This window comes from Populus alba, chromosome 3 (assembly GCF_005239225.2).
Source record: "Populus alba chromosome 3, ASM523922v2, whole genome shotgun sequence".
NCBI classification, from domain to species: domain Eukaryota; kingdom Viridiplantae; phylum Streptophyta; class Magnoliopsida; order Malpighiales; family Salicaceae; genus Populus; species Populus alba.
The window spans coordinates 8,971,488-8,993,506 of NC_133286.1; the positions used below are offsets into that span (position 1 = coordinate 8,971,488).

At 31.7% G+C, this 22,019-nt stretch overlaps 3 protein-coding genes across 6 annotated transcripts; 1 reads left to right on the forward strand and 2 right to left on the reverse strand.

Annotated features, from left to right (window-relative positions):
* Nucleotides 1-1,932: 1,932 nt before the first annotated feature.
* Nucleotides 1,933-10,422, reverse strand: LOC118037962 (protein JINGUBANG). Its single transcript, XM_035044151.2, has 2 exons — nt 9,341-10,422; nt 1,933-3,419 (listed from the first exon to the last, which is right to left on the reverse strand). Exons 1-2 carry the CDS (start codon nt 10,013-10,015, stop codon nt 2,727-2,729), a joined length of 1,368 nt encoding a protein of 455 aa, XP_034900042.1. The 5' UTR covers nt 10,016-10,422; the 3' UTR covers nt 1,933-2,726.
* A 3,427-nt stretch (nt 10,423-13,849) lies between these two features.
* Nucleotides 13,850-17,533, forward strand: LOC118037965 (uncharacterized). Of its 2 annotated transcripts, XM_035044157.2 has the most exons (5): nt 13,850-13,993; nt 14,139-14,605; nt 15,819-16,263; nt 16,381-16,496; nt 16,968-17,533. In XM_035044157.2, exons 2-5 carry the CDS (start codon nt 14,236-14,238, stop codon nt 17,387-17,389), a joined length of 1,353 nt encoding a protein of 450 aa, XP_034900048.1. In that variant the 5' UTR covers nt 13,850-13,993; nt 14,139-14,235; the 3' UTR covers nt 17,390-17,533. The 2 variants fall into 2 exon arrangements, with proteins under 2 accessions (XP_034900048.1, XP_034900049.1); XM_035044158.2 differs by lacking the exon at nt 13,850-13,993 and having other exon boundaries at nt 14,047-14,605.
* Nucleotides 17,534-18,104: 571 nt separating this feature from the next.
* On the reverse strand, nt 18,105-21,541 carry LOC118037966 (auxin-responsive protein IAA27). Of its 3 annotated transcripts, none has more exons than XM_035044159.2 (5): nt 20,781-21,537; nt 19,748-19,977; nt 19,101-19,242; nt 18,659-18,720; nt 18,105-18,430 (listed from the first exon to the last, which is right to left on the reverse strand). In XM_035044159.2, the coding sequence occupies exons 1-5, from the start codon at nt 21,344-21,346 to the stop codon at nt 18,393-18,395; spliced, it is 1,038 nt and encodes a 345-aa protein (XP_034900050.1). In that variant the 5' UTR covers nt 21,347-21,537; the 3' UTR covers nt 18,105-18,392. The 3 variants fall into 3 exon arrangements, with proteins under 3 accessions (XP_034900050.1, XP_073264268.1, XP_073264269.1); XM_073408167.1 differs by having other exon boundaries at nt 18,423-18,532; nt 20,781-21,541; XM_073408168.1 differs by lacking the exons at nt 18,105-18,430; nt 18,659-18,720 and adding an exon at nt 18,779-18,976 and having other exon boundaries at nt 20,781-21,540.
* Nucleotides 21,542-22,019: the final 478 nt, after the last annotated feature.

Consider the following 22,019-nt stretch of genomic DNA (forward strand, 5'->3'; position numbering starts at 1 on the left):
TATATCACTCAGTAATCTAAGACCTCATAACAGGCTAAGCAATGATATATGTAGGAATTATAGTTAGGTGCAAATATTCTCGTTCCATTAAAGGCTATGTTCTTATATTCTAAAAGTTGTATGTTCATTCTTTCATATCTTTTTCTACTTTATCTTTTGATGAGTTATGAGCAATAGTCTCTAGTATTCAAGTATTGTTATGTCATTGTCTATTTATTTTTTTTTATTTGTCCCCATCATTTGAGTCCTACAGTTCTTACCCTTAACCTCAAAGATGTCATGGAACTAGTCTCTTCCTCAAAACTTAATATTGCAAGTATTACTAAACATGACATTACTTCTCAACAAATATATACTTGATGCAGTAATATTTTTAAGAAAATTGATATTTTCTTTAGATAATTTTATCTTTTTCTATTATTTTATATCATTATGTTTTTCTAGTATTTTTTTTCTATTTAAATGGAATATTTTTAAAATTTATTTTTCTTGTTCAATATTACTAAGGTTTTCTAGTTTTGTCTATATAAAGGGTTATAATAGCCTTTTGACAATTTGAGACATGAATGAATAAAAATTAACTGTTTTGAATGTCTCTCCATAGTTATGGTGTTCATGGTCTTAAAGGTTTTGACTTGTAATAAATTTTGTTATTCTTTGCTCTTGTTTGTGTTAATTGGTATCAAAGTCCAATGATTTCTACTAGTTTTGGTTGTAGGTAATAAAAGATGTGTATTATTGCTCAATGATTATTGAAGGTTAGTTGGTGTGTGATATTGAATAACCATAATTGAAAGAGATCACAGAACAGAACACATCCATGTTAAAGGGGATGAGGAGGTTCCCTTTTGAGAAAAAACATCCTAAAATTAGTGTTGTTTTCATCTACGTCAGTTGTTGTTATTGGAAGTTCTAATGGCGGGATCCACAATTAGGTGACCTGTACAAAGTTGTTGCGTTAGGGATACACAATGGAGTGGCCTGTACAAAGTTATTGTGTTAGGAACCCACAATGAGATGACATGTACAAAGGTCTTAGGGAATCCAAGATGGGGTGGATCACACATAAAATGATATTCGTGGTGGATGATGATTTCTAATTTAAGTCTAAATTCAATGACGAGTTCCTTTCAATCTGGAGAGACTGATACATTAGCTTTTTATTTTAGGAAAATATATATTTTTCTTAGTTATTCTTTTATTCTTTTATTTTTATTTTCCTATTCCATATTATTATATTGTTCTAGTTTTTCTTCTTATTTGAAGGGAATAATGTTTTTAGTTTATTTTATTTTATTTAGTATTACTAAGGTTTTCTAGTTTTTTCTATATAAATGATTATAATAGCCTTTTGACAAGTACATCCATAAATGAATAAAAATTAAATATTTTAGATGTTTTTATAATTATAATGATCTTGATTTTTAAGGTTTCAACTTGTAATATATCTCATTATCTTTCAGTCTCATCTAGGACCATACCTAAATACAACAAAACTACACTCTGCACCTGTATCAACTTCCTTTGTCAGGGAACAAAATAATTACACACATAAGTCGTAACTATTAATTGTGTATCCCCAGGTTAAGAGAGAGCCTACATACCGTGAAACAATGACTGATATATCTAGGAACTAACATTTTCCTCTATAAACAAACTTTATATGCATCACAAAAGCATCTTTAGAATTAGCTTCATGTTTTCCCACTCTTTGTTTGTTTTTGCTTTTGCTGTCGTTTTCTTCTTATTTTCTTTTTTAGGTTGGGGGAGAGGATGATGTTGTTGGGGGTTTTAATTTAGAACCACGAATACAGAACATGTGATACAAACCAGGAAACAATCTTAGTTAAGATAGTTGACAAATTTGGATAACAAAGCTAATAATAACATGACTTGATTTGAGAAGCTAAATTTGCTTGTTGATTATGATATTCCAAAATCCATGCTTACCGGATTATATTTGCATACGAAGATCATTGCCAGAGAGCAAGTTTGCTAGCCCAGCAGAAGATGGAGCTGCTTCGTTTGTTGTTTAACTTCATTAAGTGTCCAGTCTGCTTGCTACATGCATGAATGTTCTTCTATCGGTGCTTATGATTTTCTTTTCAGCTGTAATTCGTGATTCTTTCCTTTGGGATTAATTGTTCTTTCCATTTCAAATACAAAATAAATAAAAAAGGAAAGTTAGTTCTAAGAGATTATCATTATAGCATGGCATGTTTAATTGTGATTTTTGCAGCTAATCTTGATTTCCTTGAAATTGAGAAAAGGGAAAACCAGGTGATGCCCTCCATAGACATTCCACTTTTCGATAGCGCAGCGAAAACAGTGATTGCTTGTTCTATATAACACAAAAGGAAATCTGACAAATAGTTTAGATAATGGGTGTACATTTTACCATGTTTCCACTTTTGATTTGATCTTAACTGGAGGCAGAGAGAAGGTTTCGCTTTCCTGCGAGTATAGATCAATCTCACCTAGAGACGATGGATCAGAAAAATAGTACTCATGTGCTTTAGGATCTTGCACATATCTTCTATGATACAATTAGCTGGCAAGACTGATAGCTTCATCTTCCTCATGCCTCCATGTTTTGACGAGTTGAAGAGCATGCATCTGGACTTCACCTTTCACTCTCAACTCTCAGAATAGTTATGTACTGCACATTTTTGCACCATAAATCCAATATAAAGTCCCCACTACAGATCAAAATAATCGCTTGCATTTTATGACAAACTCCCACTTTCCTTGTTGGTACGTGTCACACGCCACAATTTCAAGACCCCGTCGAGACTTCCAGTGCAAATCGTGCAACCATCTTCATTATCATCCTCTAATCGCCCCAAAAATGCAGTAACACACCTAATAGGTCCTCTATGCCCTACTAAAACCGCTAGGCATGTGTGTTGTCCATCTGAATCTCTCACCCAAACCCTACTAGTTGAATCAGCTGAGCCACTAATCACGTATTTTGACACGTTGGCCATGCACATTATTGCATGTGTGTGACCCTGGAGGGAACCACCGTATTGTAATTGACCTGGGAACCATCCCTTAAGCCAATAATGAATGTAACCATCGGAGCAACCACCATACAACACCCCGTTATCTGAGGTTAGGGTTAGGGTTCTTACAGGTGAGTGCTTGGAAGGGAGGGTTAAAGTGAGCGAATGGGGCCATTCCCCACTACAGAAGTTGCGCCGCCAAACTCTGATTGAGGCATCATCGGAGGCGGTGTAAAGTATACCATCATCGGCCACAACAACGGCATTGACGGGCTCTAAATGCGCTTGGATGGTCTCAATGCATTTGAGGTCTGATATTCTCCATACTTTCACTGTCCTATCAAGGGAAGCTGAATATATGATGTCATCAGAAAGGTTGATTGCTAATGATGTTATTGGCCCCAAATGCTTGATCTGTTACATTAACATCAACAAAACTAATTACTTGGCTAATCATATGTGTGTGATAATATATGTATATATATAAAATTCATGTTTTTGTTTTTTAAATAATCAACAACATTCCATTGACCAATCTTTTGACTAGAATATTTTCAAGCTAGTATTACTTCTTATTGTTTCTTAAAATTACTATAGACAGTATTTATGACAAGAATTTCTTTTGTTTTTGTTTATTGTAAGTGTTGTCTAACTTATACGTACTACGATTAATTTCTTGATATTCTAAAATTAATAATTATAAGCCTATAATAATCTTAAAATTTATAGTATTCGAACTGGTACTTTTTAAAAGGTAAATTTAAAATATGTTCAATTAAGTTATAATTATAAAGAACTTCTCATATTCAAGCACAATGTGGAACCTGGGGCATGAAAAGTACCCTGAATTAAGGACCAGAGTAAATAATCGTTTTACTTAATAGAGATAAGGAAGATGAAATGTCAAAACTATGTTATTTCATTAATTATCTTCTAAATAACTAAAACTCTAAATCTTGTAGCAAAACCCTGTAGAAATCATATTACACACTATAAATTATCCATTGCCAGTGCAATGACTTATGTATCATTCGAAGAAAAAAAATGAGAGGCCTAAGTGTAGTTTTGTTTAGTTTGATGTTTTTTTTTTTTTTTTTTGCATGATACAGTCATTACTAATTTAACCCGGGTATATTTGATATTTTTATTTATTAGTAACAGTTAAATGATTTAATTAACTTTCACATTAATTTTTTAAAATTGTTGATTAAGGGTTTTTAAGATTTTTAAAAAAATACAGTAAAATTAAATCATTATCTTGAAATAAAAGAATAAAAAAAAATGTGTTCAAGAGCTTTTTTGTATTTTCACTCAGTTTCTTCATTAATTCTAAAAACCATCCAGGGTAATTTGGTTTTTTTAAGTTAATTAATTAACATCAAAATTGTAAAAGTTGTTGGTGGGAGGGGCCAAGCCCTTTTTACGTAACATATACATCATCTTCTGATAGCCAAATATGCTCTTCTACCATGTCATTGGAAGCACCTTTGCATCCTTTTTTTTTAGTGTGACACGTGTCAATGAAAATTTGTTATCTGGTGAGCCTTTTTCTCTTTTATTCTATCTCCTTCCTAAAAAAATATAGCTTAGTCCTCTTTGTTTTTGGTATTTTAATTTTTGTTTTTATTTTTTTTATTTTAATTTTTCATTCTTGGCCTTTATATAAAAGTTTTATTATTATTATTATTATTATGCTTCAATTCATATTAGTCATGTATTTTTTTTTAAAATCAATCCTTATTCTTTTGATTTTTTACTTTTTATTCTTGGCTCATTTATAAAAAAAAAATTTTTTTTTTATTAAGTGATGAATTCATATTTGCCATGTGTTATTTTTTTTCAATTCAGCCCTTATTTTTTTTATTTTGAATTTTTTTTCCTAAGCCCTTCTGTAAAAGTTTTATTGGTTTTCAATTTCATTCTTCAATTAAAGTTGATAATCTTTTTTTTTTTAATTTGATCTTCATTCTTTTGATGTTTTTTTCTTTTGTTGAAGTTATTTTTCGTTTCAATTTAACCCTCTAATAAAAAGTTTTGGGTTGCTTTCTGATTTAATTTTTATTTTAATTTTTACTCTTATTCTTTTAATTGTCATTTTTTTATTATTCTTAGATCCTTTTTTGTGTAAATAATTTATTTTATTTTATCCTTTTGCGTTTGATTTGCTAGTGATTGGGTGTCACGTGATTTCTCCATATATGATGCTTCTGGTCTAATGACATGACTCATATGTTTGAAAAATTAACATGGGTCTGCATCCTTTTTTTGACTGATTTTCTCTTCTAATTTAATTGTTGAACGTTGTTTTAAAAAAAAATGAATGGTTTTGTGGTTTTCTTCAATTTCTTTTCTATTGAGTTATCTCGATTTCATGGCTTGGGTCATGAGTTTTATGGGTTAACTTAAGTTGGCTCTCCCCTTATTATCCAAGTTGCATATCTGTCACACTTGTCTCAGGTTGATTCATGTTGTTTTTTTTATCGATTTTGTACATACAAAGGTTTTTTTTCAAGTTCTCATGATTTTTTTGGAAAAAAATAATTATTTTTTTTATTATTGTTGCCTATTTTTTATTGTTTGAAAAAAAAAATCAACTTATTGAACTCCAATCGAGGCTATGACCCAAGTCATTTATTTTTTTATTTATTTTAAACATGTTTGTGGCACCTAGACTATCATTGCCTCTTTTTTTAATTCTAATTTTAGTTTTATTGTAACTATACTTTTTTAATGTTTTTTTTTTAAATAATTTATGTTTCAATTAATATCCCTTCTATATAATTTTTTTTAACATTTTGTTTATTTAGCCTTTTGTTGAATGGAGGCTTTTATTAAATTATTTTGCTAGTATTTAATTTTTTAAGATATTATTCTTATTCATTTATAACTTTTTTTATGTTTTATATAGATTAAATTTATTATTAAAAAAAAAAAAAAATTGAGATAATATCTCTAAAATGTACAACCTTGAGTTATATTTTTTTCTTTTATTTTATTTAATCAATTTCCTTTGTGTATCTGTATTTATTACAATTTGATTGAATAAAAATTTTATTTTAATAAAAAAAATCAGTAAATACAATTGAGTAATTGTCTCATGTTGTGAGATCAAATATTTTTTTAGATGACTTTTTTTTCATTTATTTATAAAAATAGTTATCAATTAATTTAATTATATTCTTGCACATAAACTTTTTGATTTACAATTAGAATATTTTTATATAAAAACCCATGTCAAAAAAAGCCTTCATATTTATTTTTTTTCTTACTGAAAATTAAAAAAATAACTCGTGAGGAGTGCAAGTCAAATATCTAGTCATTTCCATATCCTGTGTTACTAGGTAAGTATTGTTTTTAAGAATAATTAACAAAGAATATATATATATATATATATATATATATATATATATATAATTCTTTGATGGGAACAAATATTACCTATAATATAAATTTTGAGGTGTTTTCCTCGTCTCACATTTCGCTATGAATTGTAATATTTAAATTTTAAAAAAAAAATCAATTTTATTCTTGAATTTTTATTTTACATAATGGAGTCATTTTGAGTCCAAATTGGAGCTCAATTGTATATTTTCCAGGTGGATGGGGCTTGAATTGAGAGAAAAAGGGTTTAAGTGAAAAATAAGAGTAATATGGGCGGCAACTTTGCAATGTGTTTGAAAAGTTTATTTTAGTCCATAACCTTTTAAATTATTAGGTAGTTGGTCTTTATAATTATTAAACATAGAACCTTAGTACCATGCTTCATTTCAGTTGAAGAAGAAAGGGGGGTAATTGGATTTCCAACTTAAAAAGATAAAGTCATTGTTGGCAACGATTCCAGCCTTTAAAATGATTATTTTTGTGTCAAATTATTTTATATGATGAGGGGAGTTAAGATTAATTAAGTATTTTCTTACCTTAAAAACACTTAAAAAAACATATCCGAGCTTTGAAAGATTTTAAATTTCAGGTTGATTATGGATTTTGGGGTGGTTTTGAGTTTCTAGAGGTCATGGATTGGTTAAGCAAGGTTTCAATGGTGTTTCCTAGATGTTTTAGATAATAATAATAAATTAAAAAAAAAAAAAAAAAAACGAGTTGAAATACAAGTCATGTGTGGCTAGATTTTGAGCAACTATAGATAACATGTCGTCCTTTTTTTTTTTTACAAAGAATAGTGTGGATGACACATCATCCACTCTCACTCCCACTAACTTCCAAAAAAAAAAAATTTAGGCCCGAATGCAAGCCTTTTTTTTATAGGCTAGGCAACAGACTTAACTTACCTGACCCACAATGTTTGGCCTTATTTTTTTTTATTCTTTTTTTTTAAATACTACCTTTTATATGTTTTTTAAAATTTATGACATTTATATTTTGATTAATATTCGTTCTCTTTAATTTTATTGTATTTTTTTGCTTCTTTAGCGTTTTTTAGATAACAATTTTTTTATTATATTAAGTGTATTTGGTTTTTTTATGAGATTAGTGTGATTCATTTATAATCTTTTTATATTTTATATAATTTTTTTATTTTATTCAATAAATTTTATGTGTATAGTGACTTCTGCTACAAATTGATTTTCATAAATAAATTCATTAAATACAATCAAGTAACTAACTCATATTGCGATATTAAATATGTTGACCCATATATATTTCTTAATTTTTCTAGTTTTTTTTATTATTATTAACAATTTTTTTATTTATTTATATAAATAATTAATTATCAGTTTATTTAATTAGATGTTTACATGAGTGTTTTAATTTATACTTTGAGATATTCAGGATTTTTCAAAAAAAAAAAAACTACAGTATAGCACGAGTAGCTGTAGAAAGAGCAGTATAACTACTTCAAATATCAGCCAATAATCATTACGTACCCTTTCAAAACATAAATGCACAGGATGGGGGATGCAGCAGGAAGAAGGTGAGGACATTAATTAAGATCAATTCTTAGCACAATATTTCATAGTTTCCAAGTATTAGTTGCCCAACCACCACGTTGATGTTCCCCATGCAGAATTAAAACCTAGTTTAATCCACACATATATAAACAAGGACAGCTCCAAGTCTTGGCAGTGTTATTAATCCCAATTGCTGATTTAAACCTCGGTTGATTCAGAAAATAAATCGATTCCGAGTTTGTCAAAAAACCAATCAGAACAATAACTCGATCAAACTTGATTGATTTAGTGGGTCAACCTGTGACTTGAACGAGACCCAACCAAGACTCAGTGTTTTTTTTTTCAAATGCGGAATTTGAAACCCATTAGTATATATACTATATGTTCCCAAGAAAAAAATATGTTTTTTTAATGTGGAATAAAAAAATTTTTGGTTTAAATACTTCAACTTAAAAAGATAACATAGTATATTTTTAATGTGGGATTTGAAACCTATTAATATATATACTCAATATTCACAAGAAAAAGCTATGTTTTTTCAATGTAGGATTTGAAACTCATTAATATATATACTCTACGTATTCAAAGAAAAAAACTATATTTTTTTCACCGTGGGATTTGAAACACATTAATATATATATTCTTTGTTCACAAGAAAAAAAAATTATGTTTTTTCAATGTAGGATTTAAAACACATTAATATATATACTCTATATATGTTCTCAAGAAAAAAGTTATATTTTTTCAATGTAGGATTTAAAACCTATTAGTGTATATATTATATATTCACAAGAAAACAAATTATGTTTTTTCAATGTAGGATAATAATTTTTTTTATTTAAATACTTCAACTTAAAAGCTTAACATAATATCTTTTTAATGTGGGATAAAAAACTTTTTAAAATATTCTTTTAAACTTCATTATTTATAATATGTATAGCCTATATTTACATGGATTTTTTTTCTTAATTTTTTCATATAAAATATTAAAATTTTAATTTTTTTTAATTTTTCCAGGTTGATACAAGTTGACCATGATCGACCCATAAAACCCAGGACTTGGCCTCTTGGCCGGGTCAACCCCCGGACCGGGTTTAATAGCTATGGTCCTTGGTATAAATGGGAGGTTGGCTTACTCCATTATTGCTTACGGGGCTGAAAAAATTCCTTCATATAAAATAAATAAATCATATAACTATTTAAGATCTGGCGTGACAAAATAATTAATACTGTACTGTCCTTAGTCTTGCCTCCATCACCTCTTTCACATAATAAGCATAAATAAATTAATTGTAATTAAGTTTTGATTTTTCTGGTCGGTGATAAAATTACACCTTAACATTATATTCAGTTCACACAGACCATGCAACATGAGAAACAATAAATGAAATCATAAATATGTACCTAAGGGAAATCAGTTAAAATTACCGTCTTATCTTTCCGGGCAATAAGGCTTCGGACATATCCGCCGGAGCTAGGAATCGTTGCCAACCGGATGTGTTTGAAAGCTCCATCCCATGTTCTCCTCCAAATTCGAATCTTGCCATCGGCATAGGCAGCATAAACCCTATCATGTGAAACCTGTAATGCAACAACCATGCGGGCCTTAGTCTTAAGGTGACCACACTCACTGAACTCAGGTAGTTTCCACAGCCGAATGATGTTGGTTGAAGAACCAGAATAGATAAGGCTATTTGACATTGCCATGGATAATATCTGGCCATCTCTTTTGAGGACTGAAGATAGGCACCTGTAAGTATAGTTAGAGCTTTCAGAGGTGGTGACAAGGTTATCAACAGGAGCGCAAGAGCCTTGATGAGGAGGAGAGGAGAATATTGGAGAGGTGTGGATGTGTGAATTAGTGCTCCGGCGAGGTGGTGGGCTGTAAGGAAAATGTGAGAATGAGGGTGCTTCTCTTGTGGAGATGCTTCTCAGGAACTTGTGGGCTGCGGTTTCTCTTATTGCAAAAGATGGGTTCGGAGGTGAGTTCGGAGAGTCTAATGAGGCCATGATTTGTCCTTTGTTTTTGTGTCTCAAGGCAAAGGCGAGGGCTGCAGATATTGTGAGAAAGGATTCGCTCATGGAATTGTAATATGGTTTCATGAAATAATTACTTTAGGTAGGAAAAGGTATTTAATGCGACAACAGCTGGGTCCTGAAGAAGAATTCCCCAGATATGCGTCACCTCTAGAACCCTAAAACATTTGAAGGCTTTTCCTCAGAAAATATTACCGCGATTTTAATATGTAAGAATCACTCTTTTTTACAGTGCAAGATTGTTTTTGTGATTTGCTCATTAATCTCTCTTTTAGTCTAATTTTAGAAATGTTCAAGTTTGACTTGTGTTCTCCACAGGCGTATATTAAGTACCAAAGCTCGTTGTTTGTTTAAACTTTTTACTTATTTGTTTGTAAATATTTGAAATAAACATTTGACACGTGTTATTATTTCAACAAGAATTGTCCAATTAACAGCTGACACCTAGCATGGTCTAATTTATAGTGACAAATGTCGAGTGCGATGGAGATTATTTTTATAGCTCGATGGATTAACAGTAATTTTCTAAAAGATAATTTTGATCATTTCGCGTGAAAGATTTTGTTATTTAATCTTTTTAAAGGGTTCAGATTACTATTTATTATAGATTATTTGCTTCCTTGTCTGCTTTAGATATCACTAGTCACTAGTCAGTTTCTACACGGCTCAGATAATTTTTTTAATGCAAAAAAATAAATATATAAGTGTTATTAATTTTTTTTTACATTGAGAAAATAATTTAATTATAAACTAAAAAATTGGCGCATTATATAATAAAATAAAATGAGAATTATATATATATCAATAAATACAACAAAGAGTTATTAACATATACAACTAGGAATTCAAGTTAATTTTTATCATAGTAGAAAAAATAAAATAATATTACAATTATATTTTACTATATCATGATTTTTTTTAATTGTGAAAAGTAAAGACATTGTTTATACTAAATAAAATAAATTTTTATTTTTATAAACACGTCATGAAAATAAAGTTTATTTATATAAAATATAAATAAATTAGAATGATATCTTTGAAATATTAAATACATAAAAAATAATTAATAAAAAAACAATTGCTATTTAACAAAGATGAAATCATTAATTTAAAAAATCAGAGAGAAAAAGAGTAAGATAAAAAGACATTAATGTAAACAAAATCTACATATAAAATAACGAAGGATGTCAATTAAAAATAAGCAAAAAAAATAAAAACAAAGAAAGATGTTGGCCAGCAAATCAGGCCCGCATTAAACTTTTAATTTATGCAAATTAACCCTTAATTTATCATTACACTTTCATTTCTTTTCAATTTCACCCTTATTTTGATTAATTTAGTCCCTAGAGTTCGACGCCTTTTTCATTTTGGTCCTCACTGCAAACTTCTTCAATTTAACCTCTAATTGACCCTCAACTTTTATTCTAGCAATTTTACTCCTGATTTCAACTAATTAACTTTATAAAAATTAAGTTTGGTCCTCTAAAAGTCTAATCTTCTCAAATAAGCTCAAATTGGGTTCTCAAACTTAATGTTTCACCAATTAAGTCTCTAATAAAATTAATTTGACCTATTTAAAGTATAATTAAGTCTTTGCACTTAATTAAATCTTTTAATTTAGCCTATGATTAAATCAAATTGGCCTATTAAAAATGTAATTATGTCCCTAGGCTTAATTTTAATGCAAATTTGTCAAGTAATCTGCATCCTCTCTCCAATTTTGGGTATGATGAGGCTCTAAATTTTATCTAAAACTGTAGCTTGATTATTATTATTATTATTATTTTGTATATTTGAAATCCTCCTTAACCTACTTTTGCCAAATCACCAATCTCTAGCTATTATTATTTATTTATTTTATTTTAAAAAGAAAAATGATAAAATTTAGAAAATAACTCAAAAATAAGTTGTGACAATGGCTACAATTCCTAAATACATCAAAGAGATAATGTTGCACAAATTAAAGGATTCAATGCTGCAAAAAGGTTAAGAGATTCCGAATGTGAAAGAGCTGGTATAAATGACGGGAGGGTCACTAGTCCATACCAGTCTAAACCCTCAACGCAAACATAGGTGAGTCTTATAAATATGCATGATGTTTCATTTAGTTTAATAATTGTTCTATTACTAATCAATATTCTTTGAAATTACATATTGGTGTTGGTGTTTTCTCCTCTCAATACTCAACCCAAATTAGTTGCATTGATTAAAGAGTGTAAAAGAACCAATATACAGATTTTGTTTTAAAATGTTTAAAGCTAGTGAGAACATAAATATTATGGATCGTTGTTGTTGTTGTTATTCCATGTTTAAATTATGAATTTTACTTTATTTAATGTGCATTTGTTTTGCAATAGTTGATACTTATGTTTCATGCATTTTCTTTGCTATGGAATACATTTATTTTATTTCATTTGTTTATGTTGAACAATATCGAAGTTAAAAACATTAACATTACAGACTCTTAATTAGCTACCACTAACAATTTTACACTTGAAAAACTAGCTTTCATATTGTGATTTTTTTATCCAAACTACATAATTCATCTTTTATTTTCTTCACTTTATCTAGCATTCAACCGATATCATTAGCACCTTCTTCCTCTCTTGTAACTAATTCAATTTCATTTATAGATTTGCACTAATCAATAAATATATTGTCACATGACTTATCATCATATTTGTGTAATATCTTGCTTTTTACTTGCTTTTGATTTTTTTATATCCAAACATATGCTTTTATTATATATTTTATGCACTCTATTCTTGAAATCTGGTCTATCCAAATTATTGCAAATTTATAAACTATTAGTTTTTTATGAATATGATGACATGTTGATAATGTGTATGTTTGGTATTGGTAGTAAATTTGCTATAAATTTTGGATTATTAGCGGTGCATGGTTTGGTTTGTTGTTTGTTATATCTAAGCTAGAAATTAGTATGTGTTTTTGCTAAAAATATTGGTTGTGTTTGCTTGAATTCTGGACAAATGAATTTATGGCAGTGTGTTTACTAAAATTTTGTGTGTTAGTTTGCTTGAATTTTTGTTGTTTGTATTCTTAAATATGATGGTGAGTTTTGTACTCAAATGGTGTGTTTGTTTTGATAATATTGTTGCAAATTTTTGTTAGGAATTGTTGAGAAAGTTGTGTAAAAAAATGGAGAATTTTATGTTTATTATAATTGAAAATGGTGAGAAAAGAGGGAGGTATTTTGTTAAGAATATGTAAATGATGGTATTTTTGTATTTATAAAGGCATTGAACAACAACTAGTTTTTCGAGGAAAAAAAATAACAATAGTAACTTTAGTGGTGTTTTCATTATTTTAACACAATAAAAAAATTTTAGACATTAAATGAAATATAATTGCATTCTAGTAAATAATTTGATATTTTTTGTTGATTTTTTTTATGTGCCAGCTTAAGGATGTAAAATATTATAATCATATAAACTTTAGAATATAAAGTGTAATTTCTAAAAACAATGGGGGCAAAGTGAAAAAATAAATAAATTATAGGAGGTTCAGTGCAATTAACCTTTTTTAATTCGGTTATCAAGCTTTTTTTTTTTTGTAATTTCATATATTAGCATGGTTTTACGTGTAGGGTTTTTTTTTTTTTAATTTGCATGCACATGTATATGCAGAGTATTAATATTCAGATGTTAGATTAAAGATCAATTTGACAAAATAGATTTTTTTTTTTGTTGGAGTTAAAGATAATTGAAAGAAAAATGATAAAATTTAACACACAAAAAAAGGGGCTCCTTTTCATTTTCAGTTTCAGAAGCACAAAAATCCTTAATTTGGTCTCTAAAGTTTCAATTTATGCATTTATTTGGTCCATTTTACTTTAGCTTTTTACATTTTAGACTTAAACTTCATTTGTATCATGTTTTACTCCCTAAATAATGATAGATGAGAGCAAAAGTTGCAGAAAAAGGTAAAAAAGAGAAAAGGTATTTGGCCTACCATACTCTAATTGCAAAAAAGAATCAAATTTGGCGTCAAGTGGTTCATTTTGAAGAGATGAGTACAACAGAGGTTATTTTTCTCATCAATCATGCCTTAAAAAATAGATAATGATGTTTTAAGATTGAAAATGGTTTTGTAGTTTTTCAGAGTGTTTTTTTTTTTTTTTGTATATTTTATGTTAAAACATGTTAAAATTTTGATTTTTAATTTTCAGACGAGCCCAACTTTCCGGCCATAGGAGGCTATAAACTCAATCTCCAGTTTCATCAAACTTAAAAATGTAAGAATCTATAAATCAACAAAACAGAAATATGCACACTCTAGCACACAGTCCCAAAAACACCATCACTGCCACCACCAAGATGCTAGACCGAGTCCTCTCTTCCCGCCGTGTCACTTCTCACCTTGACGACTCCGATACTGACGCCTCTGCCGACGATTCAAAGACCAAGAAACAGAACCTCTCCTTATTGGCTTCTAATTACCTCTCTCGCTTGTCCCATTTCTGCTTCTGTCCCACTGCTTCTCTCCTTATCTGTCTCTTACTAGCTATCGTTTTGATCACTTCTCTCGCTTTTCATTCCCGGAGTTTTGTCTGCGTCTCTGATCCCGGTTCTCGCGTTGGCTTTTTCGGTCTCGATGGTCTTGAGTCCGACTTTGGATCACTTGGTGTTCCCTGGTGTAAGTCTCTATCTCATCTAGCCTTTGATGAATTTATCTATCTATAAATTTGTAAATGTTGTATGAATTTAATCCGGGTATCTGGGTCGGAGTCAGATTTGGTTTTGCTAGTTGGGTGGCGACTGAGGAGATATGGATCTTGAGTTTGATTATTTCTGTTTGGTGGCTGATAAAATATAGGAATTATAAATATGAGAAATTATAAGGAAATCTACTTCCTATCTTCTTGGCTTGGTTCAATTAATGGGTTTGTAATAAAGAATGAGAATTGGAAATGGGGTTTTCTTGTTTTGATATGGAATCTAAGCTCGATTTGGCTCTCTGTAAAACTGCAGCATTGGCATCAGACTTGGTTGATTGTTCAAAGATGTTGTCTTTGAGTTCACCAAGCTGGAATTTCCAGTTTAGGGTGCATGTTCTTGGTTATTGTAATTCTTCATTTTGCTGGTTTATTTTCCTGAAAGTTGCTTAACTTAGTGTAATTACCTCAAAAGGAACTGCATTTGTGCTTTTATGGGTGCACAGGGGGGAAAATGTGGTATTGTCGTTGTACCAATAAACATTGATGCATCTTCTGCTCAAATTTCAGTATTTGTGGGTCCAACATGATGGGACCTGCAACTATTGAAATCTGAAAGATGTATGCTTTGAAAGGGAGTGTTGAAGATTTTTCCCACATGCAAATGTGTGTGTGAGAGAGAGATTCAGGGGATTTGGAGGATGTGGGAGAGGATGCTACTTGTCCTCGAAGTCTCTAATTAAAAGGGATATAGCTTTTGCAGAAGGCTTATTGCTAACTGCCACTTGACTTGATGGTTGAAATTTTTGAGATATTCTGCAGAACTAGATAATACCCTCGAAACATTTCATTTTAATTAATGACCAACTACATGATTCTTGAATCTTTTTCTGGTGTCTTTCACTTTACGCACTCCACTCTGATAACTCTTTACCATTTTTTAGTCTGTAGTTGGTGTGGAGTCCATGTATGTTAATTTTTGTGAATTTGGGATTATTATTTTTTTTCATTTTCTTCTTTCTTTTCATGATATTATGGTAATTATTGTTTGCTCAGTTAGTTTTTCATCTGATTCACTTTATAAAATTTTGTGGCATTGGATGCTATATTGCTAGTCTACTGAAAAACTGAGTTTGAGTGCATAATTTGGGTTCTTATAATCCACTCCCATTTGATTCTTGTCCTTGGCAAAAGGCAGATCGAAACATGGAAAAACAGTTCAGTGGACATCCAAGGATTTACTCAAAGGCTTGGAAGAGTTTGTACCAATTTATGAAACTCGGCCAATAAAAAACAACATTTATGGGATGGGTTTTGACCACAGCTTTGGGCTTTGGTTCATTGCAAAGTGGCTGAAGCCAGTTCTAATGATTGAGAGTGGTGTTTTTAAGGGGCATTCCACTTGGGTTCTGCGACAAGCAATGCCAGACACACCAATTATTTCACTTTCACCCAGGCATCCTGGGAAGTACCTAAAGAAGGGGCCTGCTTATGTTGATGGTAATTGCACATACTTTGCTGGGAAAGATTTTGTAGATTTTGGTAATGTTGATTGGAAGAGCATGATGAATAAACATGGGATTACTGATATCAGTCGAGTTCTTATCTTTTTCGATGACCATCAGAATGAATTGAAGAGGTACTCGTGGTATCTGTCTAGTCCTTTTTACCTCACACATTTTATGTGCTTTCATGTTTTTTACCCTTCTAAATTAGCTTGATGCATTTTTTTCTCAATTATTGATTTTATGGGCAGAGTAAAGCAGGCACTAAATGCTGGTTTTCGGCATCTTGTGTTTGAGGATAATTATGATACTGGAACTGGAGATCATTATTCCTTGAGGCAGATATGTGATCAATCCTATATAAGAGGTGCATGTACTTCCCCTTTTGTTTTAATGATTTCCTTGGGTGCATTTTTTGCCTTTTGCTGGAAATCCACAACATGAACATTGTTCTTCCATTAACATGGACTGCAAAAGCTTTCATGCTGCTTTGTGAAATTTCACAAAACAAAGAGTAGCAGATTGTAACCGATAATACTTAGGATTAGGATTGTTATGGAAAATCGGCCAACAGATCCTGTGGTTCCTAATTGCAAATTCATCAGATGTAGGATCTAAACAAAACAAATCTAACATCTCAACTTTGAATTTGATATTTGCTATGAGGTAACTTAAAACCTATTTCAGATTGAATTTTAACTCCAGCATAGAATTTTCCCTCCCTCGTGTTTTTAAAATACTATTGTAATCTGCATCTGATTGTGAGTGGGAAATTGAATTGGGGGTTCTGACAGTTTACTTCACTCTGCACTTCTTTTTTTCCTTAAAAATATTGCAGGGGGTGGCCATAGTTGCTTTAGGGACAGTGATGAAGCTAGGGTTAGATCGAAGAGGAAGTTGTTCTGGGAGAAAGCAGTTGATATAGATGAACTATGTGGACCGAATGAAGAATGGTGGGGTGTTAGGGGCTGGATGCGGGACAACTTTAATCACAGTAATAAGCCAATTTCCTATGCAGAACATTTTCAGAACAGTAGGTTTATTGAATCAACTCTTGATGTTTATTGGGAGCTCCCTCCAGTGGCTGGCCCGTCCCTCACCCATCAAACAAGATATGATCCTGCTCGTGCTACCAGTCCTATTGTTGAAGATGGTCGTTATGGCTTGTTCCAGCGGCTGGGATTAGGTCGACTTGAGGCTTCTGTATTTAACGGTTATACCCAGATGGTATATATTGAAATCTCAGAACGAGAATCTTGAAGCTGTCTAGAATGTATGAGAGAGCTTATTTAGTTTTGCTCTAGATTGAAACACGGATTTGTTAATATTTATATATTTTCTCCATAGCTGAAGTTGGAGCATTTTCTTATTATTATGATGATGATGATGATGATGCGATTTTCAGATGCATGCCGTTACATTTGTTTTGACATGTTTTAGGAATTTGTTTGTTAATATTTATTCCTGTTTGGTGTTATTGAATTTCTACTCTTTGACATGAGCATGCAACTCGTCTAATGTTGCAAGCACTTGGAGAAATCTCATATCAGTTGACAACACTGTTTTCTATATTAATGAACAGCAGGCACACCTGCCGCCATTACATCCTCAAGGATGTCATGCTTTTTAAAATGTTTTCTAAATTGTTTTATTGTCTGAAAAAATATTATTTTAATATAATTGGAAAGCATTTTTAAAGAAGTTATACGCACAGCATTATTTTAACAGGTTTAGGTTCAGAAATAAATCGACCAAAATGTTTTTATCCTGGGAGTGAAGCCTGACTGAATTCGAAGTTGGTTTGTTCTTAGAATTTGGTGGTGGTGCTCATTTTGTTTTCTTCTTGCTTCTCACTGCGCCGCTTCTCGAAGGGAAGGATGGAGCCAAGAACATTTTCTACGATACTCTGCATTGTTTGTTTCATATTGTTTTCTGCTCCATCATATGCAGAGAGAGAGAGAGAGAGAGCTCAGGCTTTATACCCACAAGCAATCCATTCATTTACACAAATTAAAGTACAAGTGGAAGAAGAAAAGTTAAGAAGAAAACCATGTGAAGTAAACAAACTTGAGAATAAATTGGATGCATGTTCAATGACATCCTCTCTCTAGTAAAAAGTTTTTTTTTTTTTTTCCCCATGCACTAAATAAAATTTCCAAACACATGCTTCATGAGCAAAGAGCTCACCTCAACACACTATAAGGCTCTCTTAAAATCTAGAAAACATCCTACTTAAGCTTCATGACTTCATGCACTCTTTTTACTAATTCCGGTTCTTGCATTTCTCCATGGCCCTCGGGGCTGCAAACAAGCAGATGGACAAAAATCAATTTCAAGCAAATGCATACATGTTCAGATATGACGATACAAACAGAAGCTTAGCAAGTTCATCCAATCCAGTTCCTGTATCCGCAAAACGAGACCGTAATGGTTTATCAAAGAATTGTGTTCAGAGTTCAGCCATGTTAAACAATTGGATGAACAAATTTTACAAGCTTTAAATGTTGCATTAAAACTTGGAATACCTACCAAGTCCAATTGCTTCTGAACCTTTCATGATCCTCAATCTCCTGCACGAGGCGGTAAACATTCTGTAACACCAAACAATAACAAAATTAGAAAGGAACAATTTACAGCTACAATAAACTGTGACACCAAACAATAACAAAATTAGAAAGGAACAATTTACAGCTACAATAAACTGTTAAATTGTCCGATCATGGGATTTTGATCTTGAACGATGCATTCCAAGTAAGAAAGAGCAATTCCCGATCCAAGTTGCATGTTTATGCCACAAGTGTCCAGATCAAATCAACTATAATTCAGCTTCAAAACATGTGTTCAATTCTGTTAACCACATCAAAGTGTGTTTTCAGAGAACAAATCATGCAATTTCATCTCATGAAAAAAAACTCATCCAAGGACTTCAATGCTGAACTCTTAATTTAAAATAAATGGGGACAGCACTTACTCCCAAGGGACATCACCAACAAGCATCCAATCACCATCCTTGTCTTCGTATGTGAGAACATATTCAGAACCATGAAGAATATCCTTCAAACGACTCTCAGTTAGACCATCTTGACCTCGAAGCCCATGAGAACCACATTGTCCTGGGTCATTCATACATAACAGGAGTCAACAACTTCACAATGCAACTTCCAACACCTGTTGGTATATATATCGGTAAATACATCACCAGGCAACCTAGTTTAATTGGACAGTAGGCTGAAAATTGCAGTGGGCTAGAAATAATTATAAATATTTCATTACTGCTTTCAGGGGACAAAACCACCAGTCAACCATAAAATTACAATCCCCAGTTATGGAATTGGTTCGTTACAACAGGATAACATGGGAAAACCAATTATTCATCATATTTCCTTTGGTATAGCATTACAGGCAGTGGCTCTAACGAGTAAAAATCCCCTTTCTTGATTTTTATTATGAGTTAGGCATCTCTCTTTTCTGGACCTTACCAAAATAGAGCAGGTAACTTTTTATTGAAATTTTGCCTACGAACCCTACAAGTTGGGGTGAGGGTGGGGGTGAGGGTTGTGTGTGCAGAGAGAGAGAGAGAGGGAGGAGCGCGAGGGAGGGAGGGAGGAGAGAAGGTACCAATGGTGAAGCAGCTGAACATTTTTTCAAGAGCAGATGAGAGTTCCAGATAGTTGCTGTAAGTTTTAAGGTCAACCTTCCTAAGGTATGGAGCACCATCCATGCTAACCTTTACGTACAGGCAACCATATCCTGATTTGCCTTCGACATCTTCATTGTTCTTCACCAAACTAGAGGCCATGGTATTCTTCCGGAATGAGCGAATTGGTGGCCATCCTACCACCTGTGCCCTGTTACAAAAACTTTTTGATCAGCAATTCACCAAAGTTACCATAACATGTAGATATGTTGATTGACCAAGACAAATAAGGTAAAGGCTAACGCTGTTTTGATTGGGGAAAAAAAATCAAGCTCGAAGATTTCATAAATTGCATGCAAAAGATCCACAAAGATAGAAGAAATACCCACTACTTATTTTCATCAGTTTATGTAAGGACCTCCCAAATTCTTCGGAGTAAATCACTTTGAAGACCACATACGAGAAAAATTATTACAATCAACATGCAAATTTATAACCATGATAAATATCACATCACAGTGACACCATAAACAAGAGGTTAGGCATGATCCAATATACAGACATCAACCACTTGAAAGCGAAAAAAATTCTAACCAGAAATCAGTTGGTGAACATAATTCAAGGAAATGACCAAACTGACAAGAAAATAAATCCAAGAAGCACACAATTAGGAAGGGAAAAGAAATTAAACTTAACATCAATCCTTTCATTCCAAGGTTCTCAGAAACTAAGTTAAATACACTCAACTGAACTATATGCAGCAATATGGCTAAAGATGAGGTTCGTAAGTCCATTTATGTTTCCCATGCCAAGCCAAAACAAAACAAATTTTAATACAGCTTGGTTTGCTCACAGCTGCATTTTCTTGGAACTAATGGTCTGGTTTTCCTCCTCTTCTCCACAATTCGCACAGAAATTAAAGATTGGCCACAGCAACAAACACATATGAAACCAAAAGACAACACAATAAAGAAAATAACTTGAAGAGCAGAAAGGCAATTAAAGCGAGCTTACTTTGCAGAAGGGGCACTGCTGTTCTCATTTGCAGCAGCCACTGGGCTGATTTTCTCTTGAACTGGCTTTGGAGATTGAGCAACATCATCTTTCTTTGCAGGTCCTGCAACACAAGATTTCTGGGAATTACCATTATCACCTCTGGGAGAAAACAAAATAGCTCCTTTACCCAAATCAACTTCAGATCCATTACTCCCAGAGAAAACCCATTTCCCAGAAGACCCAACAATGGCATCTGAGAAACCTCTCTTAGTTCCTGACACTAAATTCTTTAGCGACCTAAGAGGATAACCATTAGTGTTGTTGGTGTCAATATCTTTTCCAAAAAGAGACACCCCAGCTGCAGGTAGTGTTAGTTTTCTCTCTGGAGACTGAGACCCTGGCAAGCCAAGCCTTAGCTCAGTTTCTTTCAAGTTGAGAGAAGTATTGGTGCTGGTGCTGTTGCTGTTGATATTCTCTTCAGTGGAGAGGGTAGAGGAGGAAGAGGAGAGCTTGTCAGAGATTTTTTCCATTGAAGGAGTCTCTGACAAGCCTATGTAATCATGTTCCTTTGGAATAGAAGACATCAAAGTTGGTCACAGAAGTAGTGAAAATATAGAGCAGCAGAAGGTTGAGAGGTTTTTGCACAATGAAAAGAGAGAATATACAGAATGGTTTCAGAGAGAGAGATTAGAGAGAGAGGGAGAGGCTGTCTTGTTGGCTTGCTTCTGCAAGTGCTGGCTTTTGTTAATGCAGGAAAGAACCTTCTTCGCCCTGTTGTTGCTACTTTGCTTTTTCTTTTTAAAAAAAAAATATAAAATCTGGGGATCAAATTTTGTTAAGAACTATCATTAATCTTTAAGGTAAAAGTTAAAAGGGTTAATCTGATTATTACTCGGGTGTGCTCTGTACAAAGTTATAAAATATAGCTTACATTTCATATCGAAGTGATGGATTAAACAAGTTAGTCCAAAGTCATGGACTTATAATGATTTAAAATACTATCATTTAAGATTTGATAGTATAATTATAATTATTTTTTAAAATAATTTTTTATGTTAAATTATATTAAAATAATTTTTTATTTTTTTAAATCAGTGTACAAACACAATTTAAATAAATAAAAAATTAAATTTTTATTAAACTCAGATTACATCATATCTCTAAACATTCTCTTAAAAAGAATATAATGACATTATTTTATAAAAAAATAAAAAGGTGAATCACATGTTATAAATTAATCCAGCAAATCGACTAAAT